This window comes from Bos indicus, chromosome 9, assembly GCF_029378745.1.
Source record: "Bos indicus isolate NIAB-ARS_2022 breed Sahiwal x Tharparkar chromosome 9, NIAB-ARS_B.indTharparkar_mat_pri_1.0, whole genome shotgun sequence".
Lineage (NCBI taxonomy): Eukaryota > Metazoa > Chordata > Mammalia > Artiodactyla > Bovidae > Bos > Bos indicus.
The window spans coordinates 34,795,012-34,812,432 of NC_091768.1; the positions used below are offsets into that span (position 1 = coordinate 34,795,012).

Sequence of the window (17,421 nt, forward strand, 5' to 3'; positions counted from 1 at the left end):
TATGCAGAAAATTACATGCAGGGGAGGAAGAAGGGAAGAAAAAGAACAAACCCGTATTTCATCCACTGGTCAAACATTTAATTTCAATTACTGGTCAATCCTGAATCCATACCACTTTAATTCTACAGAGATTTTTTTTAAAAAGACGTATCTATGCCTATTATGGAATTTTCCTTCTCACCTACTTCATCTGTAAAGTTGATGTGATTTAGTTCCAAAATGACAAAATGAAATAAGAATCAGAATTTGGCCTCTCAACTTGCTGTTGTTAGATTCTTTAGGATCCTGAAAACTGATTTTAAGAGTCTCCTATTATTGTTAAAGAGAATACCAACTACTGAAAATCACAACGATAACATTTACTTTCATCTTTTGGGGGGAAAAAATGTTTCTAACTGAGCTGATTCAAGATCCTAGAAGGAATCTGCAAGGCAAACAGATAATACTTCCAAAAAGCTGAAAGCAAAGTCTGATTAGTCTTCTGAAATGAACACAGCAACCTTATTTAAATGGACATGATATGATATGATATGATATTATCAAGTTAAGGGTTTTTGTACCTCCTCCACTGCAACTCTAAAATAAAACCCAAAATTAAGCAATAAAATCTGAAGCCATCTACCGAACACAGTAAGTAGAGTGTTGTGAACAATGAATTTAAATCCTTCAGGCTAATTACACTTGCAGCTCTTTAAATTTATGGATGTCTTGCTTCTGTTTGAAACTTTTTAAATATTTAAATGCAAAAACTAAAATGTTTATATGCTAACATATTTTACATTTCTCTTATTAACATCTGAGGGCTTACATTAAAATCCTGAAATACAAGACAGCATACCTACATTTTCACCATTGTCCTTCTTCCAAGCCTAAAAATAAGAATTGAGGTATGCTATTTTCATAAAAATTTAGAAACATTCATGGACACTTGATGGATTTATGTAATAAGTGAAGAATTTAGGTGATGGTTTAAACCCACACTCCCCTCCAAAAGACTTCTTTCCCTACTTTTACATACTCCCAAGTATTTTCAACCAAGTAACACAAGAACGTGCTTTCTAAAAATATAAAGGGGCTAGGACCACCCCATCATGAACTAACAACCTAAACATCTGAGTAATAACTTCTAAAATAAAATCACAGAAAGGGATGGTACATTGCTAAAACTATTAATAAAATTTAAGACAAAGAGTTTATTTTTCAATAAGGAAACAAGGCAAAGAAAGCCCAACCTGATCTTGTATGCCTGCCCAGTAGAACTTTCCACCATAATTAGTGCTTTCCACCTCTGGGGCAGGGGGAGGAGCTTAAACTCAGGGTGACCTCATGGAGCAAGGGAAAAACAGTATAAATGCTGTAGGACAGCTCTGGAGAGGGCATCTTCTGCAGTGCTCACCTGGGCACAGGGCAAGGCACAGAGCACTGGTAAGAAACCACCTCCAGGATCTCCGAGAGTCCGGGTAAGTCCACTGGTAGACCTCCATGTCAGCGTATTTGGAAAAAAGTCTCAGTTATTTGTTATTTTGTGATTTAAAATAATGGCTTTCCACTAAAATCACTCAGAAAGTTTAATTTGTAGCTGTCTGTAAAATATAGTCTTAATTAAACTATATTTGCAAAAACATGTTGTAATCTGAATTTCAGTGTTTTTGAGACTATTGGTAATTTCAGTCTGTATCAAAGATCTTGGGTTATTTAATACAGACATACAACTACAGTTTCTGTGTTTCTTTTATTGAAATCATTTTATTTTCACTTGATTATCTGGATACGGTTTTCAAAACCGACGAAGACATATATTTACATAATTAACAATTATAACTCTCAATTTATGGAATATATTCAGGATATACAGAATAAGGTTAAAAAAGTAGATGAAGAATTCATCTATGCAACATTAGAAAAATAAAGCAGGTCAATAATGAAGCTATATGAAATTATTCTTTTCTGTTTTTCAGAATCCAGCTGAGATCATGCTGCCACAAACAGCACTTTTGCTGCTAATGTCCTTGAACTTGGTTCATGGAGTGTTTTATACTGAGCGATACCAAACACCTACAGGCATAAAAGGCCCACCATCCAACACCAAGACACAGTTCTTCATCCCGTATGCCATAAAGGGTAAAGGTAAACTGAACTACCTATCTTGCTCTATTAACTAGTGGGTTGTTGCTTTATATAATCTTAACGATCTCTTTAGCAAAATGTTTTTTTAAATTTTGGCATTAAATTACCTTCAAACTCCTTAAATAGCCCAAAATGATTTATGGTAAAAGTAGGTCTATTCAAGAACATTCATATCCTTTACATAAGAATAGGAGAAAGACATACCTAAAGAATATTAGGAAATTTTAGGTATAGAATTTTTTCCCTCAAATGTGTGCTTTTTGCACAAATAATTCCCATAACCTGGACATATTAATCCAACCAAATTAGTCATGTTTAAATTGTTTTAACTAAAAATGTCCATTGTACACAAAAAGAGTAGCAGGTTTATATATCTACATGCATACACACATTTCTTTTTACAGCTTATTTTTCTAGCTTACAAATCCAAACAAAATTGAGTCTTAGCTCTCAAATAACATGAGATCCCCTCAAGAGAAATTTAAAGGCAAATGAAGTAGCAATTCTCATAAATTTTTTAATGCATTTTGGTTTAGTTTAGTAGTTAAGTGCACACACCTAACTGCTTTATGCAACCCTGAGTTAGTTAGTTATCCTCTCCATGCTTTAGCTCACTCATCTGTAAAACAAGGCGCATCTATTTCAAAGGGCTGTTCTGAGACTTAAATTAGTTAATACGCAAAGTGCTTAAGGGTTAGCTATTACCACTACTGCTTCTATTTTTCATACTACTTCCATTATTTCTATTCCTATTATTACTTCTCTCCTCCTCTTCCTCTTCCTACTCTAGTACTGGTGGTGTAGCTTTAGGTAAGTTTTAACTCTGTTCTTGCATCTGTTCTTCTGCTGAGCTTTCTTGACTATTATGAAGGGTACTGATATCATGTATATAAAGTACTAACAAATCCTCAAGCAAGGGCAACTTTTAGGTTCATATTCACCAATTTCATTTAATAGCTATCTGGCACAAACTGCCTGCTACATTACTGAATTACACTGAGTAATATGAACTGACTGTAGGACTCAAATTTCTTTTCCATAGTATTTTTCCATTATGCTTACATATTTTATCCTATAAAGCTATGAACAGTTGTCATAAAATTTAAAAATTATGCTTCTGGAGATGACTATTTTTAGCAAACTGAATGTATAGGATTGTCTTTTTAAGAAGAAAGATGAAATTTTAAATGTTTCATGAAAGGTAGCTTAATGATCAGAAATAAATGCATAAATGCAAGTACTCAATAGATACTTTCGATGCTCAAGTACAAACACAGTATGAGAAAGAAAAAAGTTAGGAAAAGAATAAAAGACAAGAAAATCTGATACTTTGCTTGAAGCAACAAATGCAATTTGAAATGCTATGACAAGCAGCACTGAATTATACTCTGTATGATCACAAATTCAGACTCTTTGTAGCTTACAAGATCATAACAAACAGTTGTGAATTAAAATGCACCACCACTATTAGAAGTTCAAAATATTTTCTATCTTTTCACCATAATACACTGTATCATTTTGGTTTTTCTTTTGTAGAAAAAGTGAAAATATATCTTGTTAACAAATGAAAAATTTAGAAGCCATATTTTAACTATTAAATCTTTAGTCTACTTGGTAATACACAGTAGAAACAAATACATTATTATCTACCAGCAATTAAATGAAGACAAAAGCCCACAATTTATATAGTGAAACACTGAATTGCTAACAGATATACAAGGAATTCCTGTGCAGTTGCTAGGCATATCTGTTCAAAAAGGTTAAGAGAACTGTCAAAACACACTAAATTATGCTGCAGAGGGTTTCATTACTGGTGAGTACACGGGAACCATTCTCTGACACAATCAACCACTTTGTGGACATTTAAGAAACTTCTCCTCTGGAACCTACCAGGGTAACATTCTAAGTGACAGTGATCACTGTCTTTGGAGTTTCAGTCTCAAATTGGGCTCAATTCAGTCATTCACAGCAAGACTTGCTTTTCCTCTCTACTTTACGAGTTAAACATATTTCCAACCAGACCAAGACATTTTTATATAGACATGATCTTTATAAGATTCTGAAGCAAACCCCAATTTAATATGATTTGCATTTTAAAAATGTCCCATTTTACTGCAAACCATTAAGAAATCCTTTATTCATTTATTCTATTTGCAAGGCATTAGCACTCATTCATTTAGATATATCACATATGTATAGTAACATCACCAACAATATGTGCTAATTTTTGGAAATCTTTTCCATAAATTAATTTTTCTCAGTCTTTTTCCTCATGTCATTTTCTGAAAATCAATGGGTAAATAAAACTACACATTTGTTTGAAAAATGAAATATAACTTCTAATTAGTACAACATATAAAGATACCCAAATGATTTTCCTATTTCAGTATATGTTTTAATGACTATGCTCTGTATTTTATACTTCATTTATTATCAAATGTTTTCCAAATACCAGAAACATATCTACCCAAGAGTATACATTAGCAACTACTGTTGGCTGACTACTTCTTACATGCCAGTTAATTAATATGAAAGATTTTAAAAATACAGTAATGTACCAGTTAACATTTAAAAGAAATTATACCCATAAAAAAATATTTTCAAAGGCAATTTTCAATTCATTTAATATCAATTTCATTTTAGTCTTCATTTTGATATTTAAAGCCATTAAAGATTTAGTTAAATGGAGTTGAAGCATATTAACATGTTTTCTACAAAAAAAGATGGAGCTCAAAAGTGACAGTTCTAAGTCATTTTCAGGGTTTTGACCAAACTACTCAACTACTTTGACATCTACTAAATCTACCATTACTATGAACCATTTTCTGACAGTATAAGAATCGAATATTAATAGTATACACAGACATTCTAACTATATTTCTGAGAACTTATTAAACAGAAAATTAATTTTAAATAAGTCCTGCAAGTAGATATTTAAAAACATAAGTAATTTCATTACCATCTTTGCTAGCTATAGAAGAATTTCTGAGAAAAAGACTTTTATCTAGAGGCATATGATAGTGCTGCCTAAAGATCCTTTGACATGGTGATACTTCCCCAATAGTGTATCCCAAAGCCAGCCATGCTCTGTTACACCCCACCTTCGAATGACTAAAACCAAAACTCTGGACACCTCTTAAAGCACTTATCACATGGACACTTGTTTTATTCCCTTTGGGACTACAGTTCTTACAGGATGTGTTTTGTACTTTTCTTATACTTACAGTTCAATAACAGATTTAACATCACAGGCACTGAATAATTTTTTAGTTTAAATTTACTATACTAGTAGAAGTATTTAGCTCAAATGAACCCACCGATCTATGAAGTTAACAACAGGTGCATTAATCAAAGAAAATTTTATTTTACCATTTTAATACTATTTTATGTACCTTTCACATTAATTCTCTAATTCCTTATCTCAATTTTAAGTCAATAACAGAGAATGTAAAGAGCTCATGCTTTGTACTGAGGTCAGAAACAACCAAACAAAAGAAAACCCCAAATCTAAACTGTTTACAGCAGGGTCATGGCAGGTGTAAATTAAAACAGACTGCGTTTCTCCTTTACCTTATAGGATAGCTTTTGTGAAGGAAAGTTGTTTTAGTTCTTAACCTGTTCCTTTTTTTATTCTGTACTTGCCTTTTTCCTCTTTTCCTATCAAATGCCATTTTTTTCCTTTTCCTTGGTAGATGATTTTCCTAAAATAAATGCGCTAAAAAGTTTACCTTCAATGCACTCTTATTCCAAACGAATGTTTCAATCCCAGCTTATTTTCATGGATCATTAGGACATAACGAAAGTATGATGGTAGCCACAGTCTTGTGAAACCATCTTCTCTAACAGTATGTTTTAAAACAATATAAATGTCTGAAAACAATATAAAATTGTCTAAAACCATTCAAGACTAGTCTGCCAAAATGGTCTGACCGCCACTGCAGTAAATACCCTGTCCTCACTTATATTTTGAGAAGCAGTGGTTCCTGAGCATCACTAACCCCTCACCTCGTGTGTTCTGCGCATGTCCTTCAGGTGTATCACTGAGAGGAGAGCAAGGCATCCCTGGTCCACCAGGCCCCGCTGGACCTCGAGGGCACCCAGGCCCGTCAGGACCACCAGGAAAGCCCGGCACCGGAAGTCCTGGGCCCCAAGGACAGCCAGGGTTGCCAGGACCACCGGGGCCGTCAGCCACTGGGAAGCCAGGTTTGCCAGGACTCCCAGGAAAACAAGGGGAGAGAGGACTAAATGGACCAAAAGGAGATATTGGACCAGCTGGTTTACCAGGACCACGGGGCCCACCAGGACCACCCGGAATCCCCGGCCCAGCTGGAATTTCTGTTCCAGGAAAACCTGGGCCACAAGGACCTACAGGAGAACCAGGTCCCAGGGGCTTTCCTGGAGAAAAGGGTACGTCAGGGGTCCCTGGACTGAATGGACAGAAAGGGGAAATGGGGCATTGTACTCCTTGCCGCCCAGGTGAGAGGGGCCTCCCAGGTCCTCAGGGTCCCACGGGACCACCTGGCCCTCCTGGAGTGGGGAAAAGAGGTGAAAATGGGTTACCAGGACAGCCAGGCCTCAAAGGTGATCAGGGTGTTCCAGGGGAAAGGGGACCAGCCGGCCCACCAGGCCCTCAAGGCCCTCCTGGGGAACAAGGACCAGAAGGCATTGGAAAGCCAGGAGCCCCTGGAACTCCAGGCCAGCCAGGGATCCCAGGGATGAAAGGTCAGCCAGGGGCTCCAGGAACAGCTGGGCTCCCGGGGGCTCCCGGCTTTGGGAAACCAGGCTTGCCAGGCCTGAAGGGACAAAGGGGACCTGTGGGCCTTCCAGGGAGTCCAGGTGCCAAAGGGGAACAAGGCCCAGCAGGTCATCCTGGGGAAGCAGGTCTGCCCGGACCCTCAGGGAATATGGGACCCCAAGGACCAAAAGGCATTCCAGGCAACCCCGGGCTCCCAGGCCCTAAAGGTGAGATGGGGCCAGTGGGGCCTGCAGGAAACCCTGGGGCGAAGGGAGAAAGGGGCTCCTCTGGCTTAGATGGAAAACCAGGGTACCCAGGAGAACCAGGTCTCAATGGTCCCAAGGGTAACCCAGGGTTGCCAGGCCCAAAAGGTGACCCTGGAATTGCAGGATCCCCTGGTCTCCCAGGCCCTGTGGGTCCAGCAGGAGCTAAGGGAGTGCCTGGACACAATGGCGAGGCTGGGCCCAGAGGTGTCCCTGGAATACCAGGTACTAGAGGTCCCATTGGGCCACCAGGCATTCCAGGATTCCCTGGATCCAAAGGCGATGCGGGAACTCCAGGGCCTCCTGGCCCAGCTGGCATAGCAGTCAAGGGCCTTAATGGACCTACTGGGCCACCAGGGCCTCCGGGGCCAAGAGGCAATGCTGGGGAGCCTGGCCTCCCAGGGCCCCCAGGGCCCCCAGGCCCTCCAGGCCAAGCAGCCCTGCCCGAGGACTTTGTAAAGGCAGGCCAAAGGCCGTTTGTTAGTGCCAATCAGGGAGTAACAGGAATGCCTGTGTCTGCTTTCACTGTTATCCTCTCCAAAGCTTACCCAGCTATAGGTACTCCTATCCCATTTGATAAGATTTTATATAACAAGCAACAGCATTATGACCCAAGAACTGGAATCTTCACTTGTAAGATTCCAGGGATATATTACTTCTCTTACCACATACACGTGAAAGGGACCCATGCTTGGGTAGGTCTGTATAAGAACGGCACCCCTGTAATGTACACCTATGATGAGTACATCAAGGGCTACCTGGATCAGGCTTCAGGGAGCGCCGTGATCGACCTCACCGAGAACGACCAGGTATGGCTCCAGCTGCCCAATGCAGGCTCGAACGGGCTGTACTCCTCTGAGTACGTCCACTCCTCTTTCTCAGGATTCTTGGTGGCTCCAATGTGAGCATATTCTCACCGAGCTAACACAAATCTGCTTGAAAAGGCATTCCCCAACTCCACCCCGTCCCACGAAATGCATATGGAGGTAGGCTGAAAAAAATGTGACTAATTTTCCAAAATACAGGTCTGAGCTCTCAGATACAGTAAACATATGTGAAGGCCCTCTTGAGTTTCTAGTCAGCAATCCTAAAACTCCTAAAAGTCTTCTGTTAACTCCTTCAGTATTTAAAAATTTCATCCTGCTAGGCTGAAAAAACGATCGCAAAAAACCCTGAAATGTGATGCTAAATCATGTCAAATTTGATTTCAGAAGTTCAGCATTTCCTTTTAAAAATCAGTCTGTTTCTGACAATTAACAGGAAAATTTCCAGGAAACATTCAGGAGATGTCATATATCTTTATGGGACTTAAATACTTGAATATTCAAATTTAAAAAACACTACATACCCTGAGATCTTTCTGATGGTGCATTACTCAAAGGTTTAAGTGGCCCCTTTTGTCAATTATCTATTCAAGTATACAGGTGCATATAGACTTTTTACAGCTCTCATAAGAAACCCAAAATATTAATGCTAAAGTTAATCTGAAATGCAAGGTGCTTTTGTCATGAACCTCTTCAAACTTTTCTGTGGATTGCTGAAAGCTTTCTATATACCCTTTACAACTTGGAAATGGTGTCTAACCTATTTTATTTATTTGACACAAGTGTGATTAATTTGCTTTAATGACTACTTGAGTCTTATATAATGTTAATATGATTTTGCGGGTTTATACAGTATTAGCATATGTACCTTGGGCCTCCCATTCCAGTGAAATTGTAATATCAAGGGTTTCAAAATCTGACTAGAAATGAAAAGATATTATTTATTTCTGCTCTGTACTGTATTTTAATGTTTCTGTTTAAAACTCTTAAGCTGTGCCTCATGAAATGTTTTATCCACTCCTTATTTACAATGCAATAAAATAACATCAATAGATGATTATGTCGAATTTATTTGAAACCAGCAATTTGCCATTCTCAACCACTCTTTTAAGGGTTTTCATTTTACAAAGTTAATAAAAAGTAAAATGATAAACTGGTGGGTAGCTTTTCCAAGGGTCATGGATATAGCCTTCTACTGGAGATGGGCATTTCCATACATCCAAGTGCGCATTGTGGACTGAAAAGCCATCAAACAGAACCACATGTGATCTACAGGGTGAAGGGCTGGCGACTGGGAGCAGAAAAGTAAGACAATCACCCAAGTCAGTGATATTCTTCTAGGAAGGAAAGAAGCAGGCAGCAGAGAAACATGTAGTCTGAACAAATATTATGCAGTTATTCACTGCCTTGACATGTTTTTAGTCATAATATTTAGGATCATTTTGATGGCTTAAATGACATTAAAAGGCAGGCAAGAATTTTTATGCCAATCAAATGGCAACATTTTTATTTTTCTCAGCTGAAAAACACTGCCTGTGAGCATCCATCAATCCACTGGCTGAATTAGGACAGTCTGGTTCAAGTCACTCAGGTACCACACTATAAAGGCATCTCTTAATGCCTTAGAAGCAATGTTTGTGTGTAACTCAAGCAAACCTGTTGATGGAACTGTAAAAGCTTGGGCTTGGGTTGGTGATCTCTGCTCCCACTCTGTGTGAGCTCAACCTGCTTTTAAGCATTACAAACAGAATTTTCACTCTTCCTCTCTGACTGTAATTACTAAACTAATGGTTACAGCTGTCACCAAACTCATTTCCAAGCCAAGAGAGACCAAATTCTGAGGTATCCACAAAAGGGTCCTAGCGGTGAGCATGTAAAAGACAGCATCTCTTAGAATACTGGCAACGATGGCCATTAAACAGACATGAAGAAAAGAAGCTCTTAGAATATGACCAGTATCAACTTTATAGCAATATCTTAGGTCAAATTAAATCCTAATTAAGGTACATTAAGAACAGGTACCTTCTAAGTAATTCATTAGACACATAGCATTGAACACACATCTAAAGCCTCTCTCCAAGAAATGGACACACAGACATAGAGAACGAACTCGTGGACACAGCCGGGGAAGGAGAGGGCAGGACAAGCTGAGAGCGTAGCACAGACATACACACACGCTCACGTGTAGAACAGATGACTAGTGGGAAGCTGTCACAAAACACAGAGCTCAGCCTTGCACCCTGTGATAACTAGAGAGCCGGATGGGGTGGGAGGGAGGCCAACGAGGAAGGGGGATGTATGTATAATCATGACTGATTCGTGCTGACGTATGGCAGAAACTACTGCAACACTGTGAAGCAATGATCTTCCAATAAAAAAGTAAAAGAAATAAAGTCTCTCTTCACATTACTCACCTTTAAAAGCTGACATTTTATAATTATGTTGTATACCAGCAACTATGTCCTTCCAAAAATCAAATGGTTTTTGACCATTGTTCTGCTAAAGAAAAAAAAAAACCAAATCCAAATGTGACACATGTAATAATTGTGTTTTTAAGCATAGTAGAAAACACTTGGCAAACAACTATAATATTACTGTACTGTAAAACAGGGATTCGTGTTTGAGGAAATAGATCAATAAACTTCTCACGTTTCCAGATGTGATTGTAGAAAAATATCTTCCATGAAAATCATGGCTATAGAGATGTATATACACATGACTAAATATTAATGTAACCCATATAACCCAAATAAAATAAAAATTTCCATGCATTATAAAGTCTAAAAAATATACACTACTTTTAACACATAACAAATCTACAATGTTATAGCTTAGGAGATATCAGGATATGTCACTTCCTGTACCGTGGCATCAATGGAGCTAAAAGGCCCGCAGCCTTAAAACTGCAAAAGCTGCTTACTTTACAGTTCTGTGCATATTTACCTGAGTTTCAGTATACAAGAGCAAGTAAACAGGAATATACACAACCCTATAGCCCCATGCTTCCTTGGAGATATTAACCAGTATCCTTCTATATAAACAAAGACCAACTACTAGATAGTATTTAAATTATATCAAGCCCAAAATATTTAAAGACTGGTACATTTGTTACAGTCACTATAAAATGAGAAGCTGACTCCATCCCATAATAACAACTTCTACAAGCCAGCACTATGGCTCAACAGAAACTTTCACAAACACATGACTGTAATTCTGACTCAAAAATAAATCAGCATCTAGTCCTATCAGAATGCAGAGTTCCAAAGAATAGCAAAAAGGGATAAGAAAGCCTTCCTCAGTGATCAATACAAAGAAATAGAGGAAAACAACAGAATGGGAAAGACTAGAGATCTCTTCAAGAAAATCAGAGATACCAAGGGAACATTTCATGCAAAGATGGGCTCGATAAAGGACAGAAATGGTATGGACCTGACAGAAGCAGAAGATATTAAGAAGAGGTGGCAAGAATACACAGAAGAACTGTACAAAAAAGATCTTCATGACCCAGATAATAACGATGGTGTGATCATTCACCTAGAATCAGACATCCTAGAACGCGAAGTCAAGTGGCCCTTAGGAAGCATCACTAAGAACAAAGCTAGTGGAGGTGATGGGATTCTAGTCGAGCTATTTCAAATGCTAAAAGATGATACTGTGAAAATGCTGCACTCAATATGCCAGCAAACTGGGGAAACTCAGCAGTGGCCACAGGACTGGAAAAGGTCAGTTTTCATTCCAATCCCAAAGAAAGGCAATGCCAAAGAATGCTCAAACTACCACACAATTGCACTCATCTCACATGCTAGTAAAGTAATGCCCAAAATTCTCCAAGCCAGGCTTCAAAAATATGTGAACCGTGAACTTCCAGATGTTCAAGCTGATTTTAGAAAAGACAAAGGAACCAGAGATCAAATTGCCAACATCCGCTGGATCATCAAAAAAGCAAGAGTGTTCCAGAAAAACATCTATTTCTGCTTTATTGACTATGACAGAGCTTTTGACTGTGTGGATCACCACAAACTGTGGAAAATTCTGAAAGAGATGGGAATACCAGACCACCTGACCTGCCTCTTGAGAAATCTGCAGGCAGGTCAGGAAGCAACAGTTAGAACTGGACATGGGACAACAGACTGGTTCCAAACAGGAAAAGGAGTACGTCAAGGCTGTATATTGTCACCCTGCTTATTTAACTTATATGCAGAGTACATCATGAGAAACGCTGTACTGGAAGAAGCACAAGCTGGAATCAAGATTGCCGGGAGAAATATCAATAACCTCAGATATGCAGATGACACCACCCTTATGGCGAAGAAGAACTAAGGAGCCTCTTGTTGAAAGTGAAAGAGGAGAGTGAAAAAGTTGGCTTAAAGCTCAACATTCAGAAAACTAAGATCATGGCATCTGGTCCCATTACTTCAAGGCAAATAGATGGGAAAACGATGGAAACAGTGACAGACTTTATTGTTTTGGGCTCCAAGATCACTGCAGATGGTGACTGCAGCCACGAAATTAAAAGACACTTGCTCCTTGGAAGAAAAGTTAGGACCAACCTAGACAGGATATTAAAAAGCAGAGACATTACTTTGCCAGCAAAGGTCCATATTGTCAAAGCTGTGATTTTTCCAGTAGTCATGTATGGACATGAGAGTTGGACTATAGAGAAAGCTAAGCGCCTAAGAATTGATGCTTTCCAACTGTGGTGTTGGAGAAGACTCTTGAGAGTCCCTTGGACTGCAAGGAGATCCAACCAGTCCATCCTAAAGGAAATCAGTCCTGAATATTCATTGGAAGGACTAATGCTGAAGCTGAAACTTCAATACTTTGGCCACTTGACTTGAAGAACTGACTCATTTGAAAAGACCCTGATGCTGGGAAAGACTGAAGGTGGGAGAAGGGGACGACAGAGTATGAGATGGTTGGATGGCATCACTGACTCAATGAACATGAGTCTGATTGAACTCTGGGAGCTGGTGATGGACAGGGAGGCCTGAAGTACTGCAGTCCATGGGATCACAAAGTCAGACACGACTAAGCGACTGAACTGGACTGAATTGAGGCCTATCAGAAACATCACTGTCATTCTGAAAGACAACATAGGCAAAAAGGAAAGGGATTCTGGCATAAAACCAATTTATGTTCATAGTTCTTAAGCTCTAAGTATAAACTGATATAACCAGAGATCTATTTAATCCTGATACCTAGGACAAAGAAAAAAATCTATATACATTAAACTATGCTCAAAATGATCATTTCTAACATTTCATCCCATTTTTTCTGGTTTTGTACTATCTAACAATGCTTAAAAAGACACGTGGAATTTCTTTACATTTATTTATTTTAAAAACTCTGCTAATGAAACCAAGAAATATTTCTCCACATGTAAGTTTGGTATTTTCTTTTTCTAGATTTTTGCACCCCCTGCTGGAGAACAGGTTTATTATTCTTAGGTATGGTCGTTTTTAATTTTCCAAAAATACTTTGACCAATTTCTCTATGTCTTTCCTCCTTGGTAACCTCTGAAACTACAAAGGAAATGGAGTAAAATCTCAACTCAAAAGACATATATAATTAAGTCCTCTGTGTGTGTGTGTGCTTAGTTGCTCAGTCATGTCCGACTCTGCGATGCCATGGACTGTAGCCCTCTGTATATGTAGGCTCCTCTGTCCAAGGGGATTCTCCAAGCAAGAATACCGGGATGGGCTGCCATGCCCTCCTCCGGGGGATCTTCTCAACCCAGTTCTCCTGCATTGCAGACAGTTTCTTTACCATCTGAGCTACCAGGGAAGCTCAAAATCCTCTGATTCATGGCCAAATAATATACCATGGTTTCTAAGAAATGAGTCCCCACTCACCTTTGTTAAAGAGTCTACCACTCTGGCACACAGAAGAGCTCCAGGCAGGTCAAAGTAGTTATCATAAAAGTAGTATTTTCCTAAAAAGAACACAATTTTAAACTGGGATCAAATTAATGCCTCATTTATGTCATACGGAAACTTAGCTAAAGAGGCTATATTTTGGTTTAGTTACTTAAAGGGGCTTCTATTTCAATTCAGAACCACTCTACTCCATCCTGTCATCCATTGTCTTTTAAAGAAGGCTTTTATTTATAATAAAATATGATATGCATAAGTTAAGCATTTTATTAAAAACATTTTAATTAAAGACTATATCATAAACATGAAATAGATTATGGAAAAGTCACAATTTGTATTATCAGTGTCACTGAATTTCAAAACTATCAACCTAACGCTGGAGTACCACGAAGTCCGTTCACTAATCTGTGTTGGTTGATCCCCTGGAGTCTCACATTCAATCTTTATGCAACTTCAGACAAATTTCAGTACAATGTAAGAACAGCCAGGGTGAGAAAAGGAATAAAAAAAACAATGTGTCCTCACATCATGCGAGGACACAGTGTGTACTTATCTTAGAAAAACTTGGAAGCACAGCACAGGCACACTCTAGATCTTGGAGAGCAGAGGGTTTGATTTATCCTCCTTGGCCTGAGGCTAGAGTTCAAGTGGAGCCCTTCCTTGGCACTGACAGCACTTTGAATCTGCTGTCCCTGGGCAGAACCTTTTGAGGATCCATGTCACACCCCCTTGGTCCACGGCTGACCCCAGCCACAGCTGTGTTGAACACCACTGTCCTTCCTCAAGCCACATCTGTGTCATTCCCTCTCTCTGGAAGCCTCTAGAGCCCATGTGGCAAGCCTCAATGGACAGGTCAGGAATCAGTGAATGCAGGTCCCAACTTCCTATCCCGCAGGTTGACAATTCTGGGAAGTGCTCTCTGTGCTTCTCCTCAGAAGTCCTGGTGGAATCCAGGGCCCTTCTCTGTTCTTTCCTTTCACGTCACACTCTCACTGCTATCTCACTCCTGCAGACTGCAAGCAGGAGCTACCACTCTGCTTTGAGCACAAACCTCACAGAGTCCTCTCTCCTGAGAACTCCTGGTACAAAGAGGAATCAGGCAGGATCAACAGGTGGAGTCGGATTTCAGTTTAATGTAAGGGAGTACTTTTCAAATGGTCACAATTACTTTTGTGCAGATTATTGTAACTGCCCGCCCCCTTCCTCCATTTGCAAGCTATGTATGAGGTTATTGAACATAGCGGTCTTGTGTCTCAGTGTTTACTATGCACAATTTCCAGTATATTGTAGGCACTCAATAAATGCTTGTTGAATGATCCAAAAATTGAATGGGTTACAGTCAACCTTTGAACAACACAGGTGTGAACTGCACAAGTCCACTTTTACATGTATTTTTTTCAACACGTAAATAAATACAATAAATACTATAGCAGTAGACGATCTGTGACCTGCAGTGAGTTGAACCCACAAATGCAGAAACTGAGACAGGGAGGAACTCCAAGTAGGGAGGGCTGACAATTAAGTTATACTCAAGATTTTCAACTTCTTGAGGTAAGTGTCCCTAATTCCTGAGTTGTTCAAGAGTTAGCTGTATGTTGGAAAGAAGCAGTGTCACAGTAAATTAAGAGAAAACTCTAAGGTCCAGATGCTTATCCCTTTAAATGTTACTTAACGCCCTCATATCTTCATGTCAAATTACCAAGAATATAAAAGAAATAAAGTCAAGTTCTATTAATTCACAAACTGGTTGTATAGGTTTGTATGCCCTTTTCCTCAGTTAAGAATATTATGGTTGTCACAGTCTTCTTGTTTTTTAACTTTTTCACAGCTGAAATTGTTGGGGGGAACATCTCAGACTAGTTTTCATTCTTAAGAAAGGCTAGGATGTCTTTGTCAGTATGAGGAAAAGCAAGAATTTGGAGAAAAGGGAGAAGACGGCCCACATACATCTCTGCCCACCCTGCTATGCTGTCAGACCACATGACACACCAGGGCTGCAGGGACCAGGACAGTGGACACAGATTCCCAAGGCTCACTACCCGTAATGCATCTGATCTCTCGGTCTATGATACCAGGGAGACCTGCCTGAGCCAGCCAGCTGGTGTAAGTGGACCTGCCCAGTTCAAACCCATGTTGTTCACCTCTATTTACAACTGCCTACATCTGGACAGGTGGGACAGTGGTAAAGAACCCGTCCGCCCACGTAACAGGCACAAGAGATGCAGGTTTGATCCCTAGGTCGGGAAGATACCCTGGACTAGGAAATGGCAACCCGCTCCAGTAAATTCCATGGACAGAGGAGACTGGCGGGCTACAGCTCACAGTCTAAAAGAGATGGACGTGAATAAGCATGCACGCTTGTACACATACATCTGGACAGACTACAGGAGTCTTCCTTATCACTTGAATAAAAAGTAAATCTATCCATTTAACTTCCTAGCTATTGTAAGTTGAGTGTGAAAGCATTCTACACCTAACCCCAAGGTGAACTCTGTTTTTCCTATCAACTTATTTTATTATTAACACATACTTCCTGACGTTTTCTTCTCACTATGAGAAAACAAACCACCCAAAAACAAATATGACAAATAAAAACACGATAGCAATAAGGAATAACTCCAACTATTTTCCAGTTACTATATTTTTGAAAGGAAAATAGGTGTATTCAAAACTACAGTATGGGAGAAAATGACCAAAAAAACCTAGAACAAATGAAAAACTAACAATTAAGACTTTTAATGAGGTCTATTTATAAGTGTTTTAATCATTCTTTATTAATGACATCTTTTGTCTATAAATAATTTTTGAAAAATCTTTTCATGTTTACTCATGGTAAAACTCTTTAAGGAGAGTGGGAAAAAGTTGTGTAAAATCACTCGCAGTAAAAGGTGGCAAAAAGATGATGGTAGAAGATACTAGAAATGGCAGTAAAGAAAAGAATTCTAGAAAACAGGAGAGGTGAGGAATATGAATGTGGGGAGAAGCGGGGAACAGAGAAATAAAAGGATTGTGCAGGTAACGAATTAATAAAAATACAGAATAAGTAATGTATTATTCCTAAGTGCTAAGTCTTCGTTACTCCAGAACAAGTAAAAGGTGAATCAATACAAACGTTAAATAAAACAGAACCAACTGCCAAAGAAAAACCAGACACACATGGGAAATAACAGTTTCTATGAAACCACAACTGCGGTCTTGTGCATCCTGCCCAGCAGGATGCTGGCTTGAGGGGTGAAATGGAGGAAGCCCACCCCTCAAGACTGCTCTGTGTCTTGATGTCACAGGTTCGGGGTTAAAAACAACAGAAGAGGGAATGGCGGCGCTGCCCCACACGGGAACCGTACCTGACCGGAAGGCCATTCCCGTGTCCGGCATGAAGTGCTTCCACTCCTTCCTGCCGAACTCCTCCGCCAGCGCCTCCGCAGACAGCATCTTCGTGCCGTGGCTGGCCCTGGTTTGAAGAGATGAGGTACACGGTTCATCGGTGGTTCCCTTGAACACTCCCTCCTCCAGCCTTGCTATTATTAACTTATTAATTCACCCTAATACTACTAAAGGGTTTTTTTTTTTTTTTTAAGAAAAAGGTTTTCAACGGGATG

The 17,421-nt window shown here is 39.4% G+C and overlaps 2 protein-coding genes across 4 annotated transcripts in view; one reads left to right on the forward strand and one right to left on the reverse strand.

Moving 5' to 3' along the window:
* The window catches only part of NT5DC1 (5'-nucleotidase domain containing 1), a 111,871-nt gene that overhangs the window by 83,310 nt on the left and 11,140 nt on the right, over window positions 1-17,421 (reverse strand). The window contains exons 4-6 of one of the 2 annotated variants that reach the window (XM_019967176.2): window positions 17,167-17,273; window positions 13,802-13,881; window positions 10,364-10,445 (exon numbers count right to left, since the gene is read on the reverse strand). In XM_019967176.2, the coding sequence (XP_019822735.1) occupies window positions 10,364-10,445; window positions 13,802-13,881; window positions 17,167-17,273 (269 nt within the window). Of the gene's footprint in view, window positions 1-10,363; window positions 10,449-13,801; window positions 13,882-17,166; window positions 17,274-17,421 lie in introns of both variants that reach the window. The other variant, XM_019967175.2, reaches the window with a different exon arrangement.
* COL10A1 (collagen type X alpha 1 chain) lies at window positions 1,847-17,218 on the forward strand. Of its 2 annotated transcripts, none has more exons than XM_019967177.2 (2): window positions 1,847-2,127; window positions 6,160-8,977. In XM_019967177.2, exons 1-2 carry the CDS (start codon window positions 1,932-1,934, stop codon window positions 8,028-8,030), a joined length of 2,067 nt encoding a protein of 688 aa, XP_019822736.2. In that variant the 5' UTR covers window positions 1,847-1,931; the 3' UTR covers window positions 8,031-8,977. The 2 variants fall into 2 exon arrangements, with proteins under 2 accessions (XP_019822736.2, XP_070652040.1); XM_070795939.1 differs by lacking the exon at window positions 1,847-2,127 and adding an exon at window positions 17,107-17,218 and having other exon boundaries at window positions 6,507-7,934.

Coding starts and splice junctions, on each gene's coding strand:
- COL10A1 (XM_019967177.2), top strand. CDS start 1,932: ATGAAATTATTCTTTTCTGTTTTTCAGAATCCAGCTGAGATCATGCTG. Junction 2,128..6,159: donor GTATGCCATAAAGGGTAAAG/GTAAACTGAACT, acceptor CATGTCCTTCAG/GTGTATCACTGAGAGGAGAG.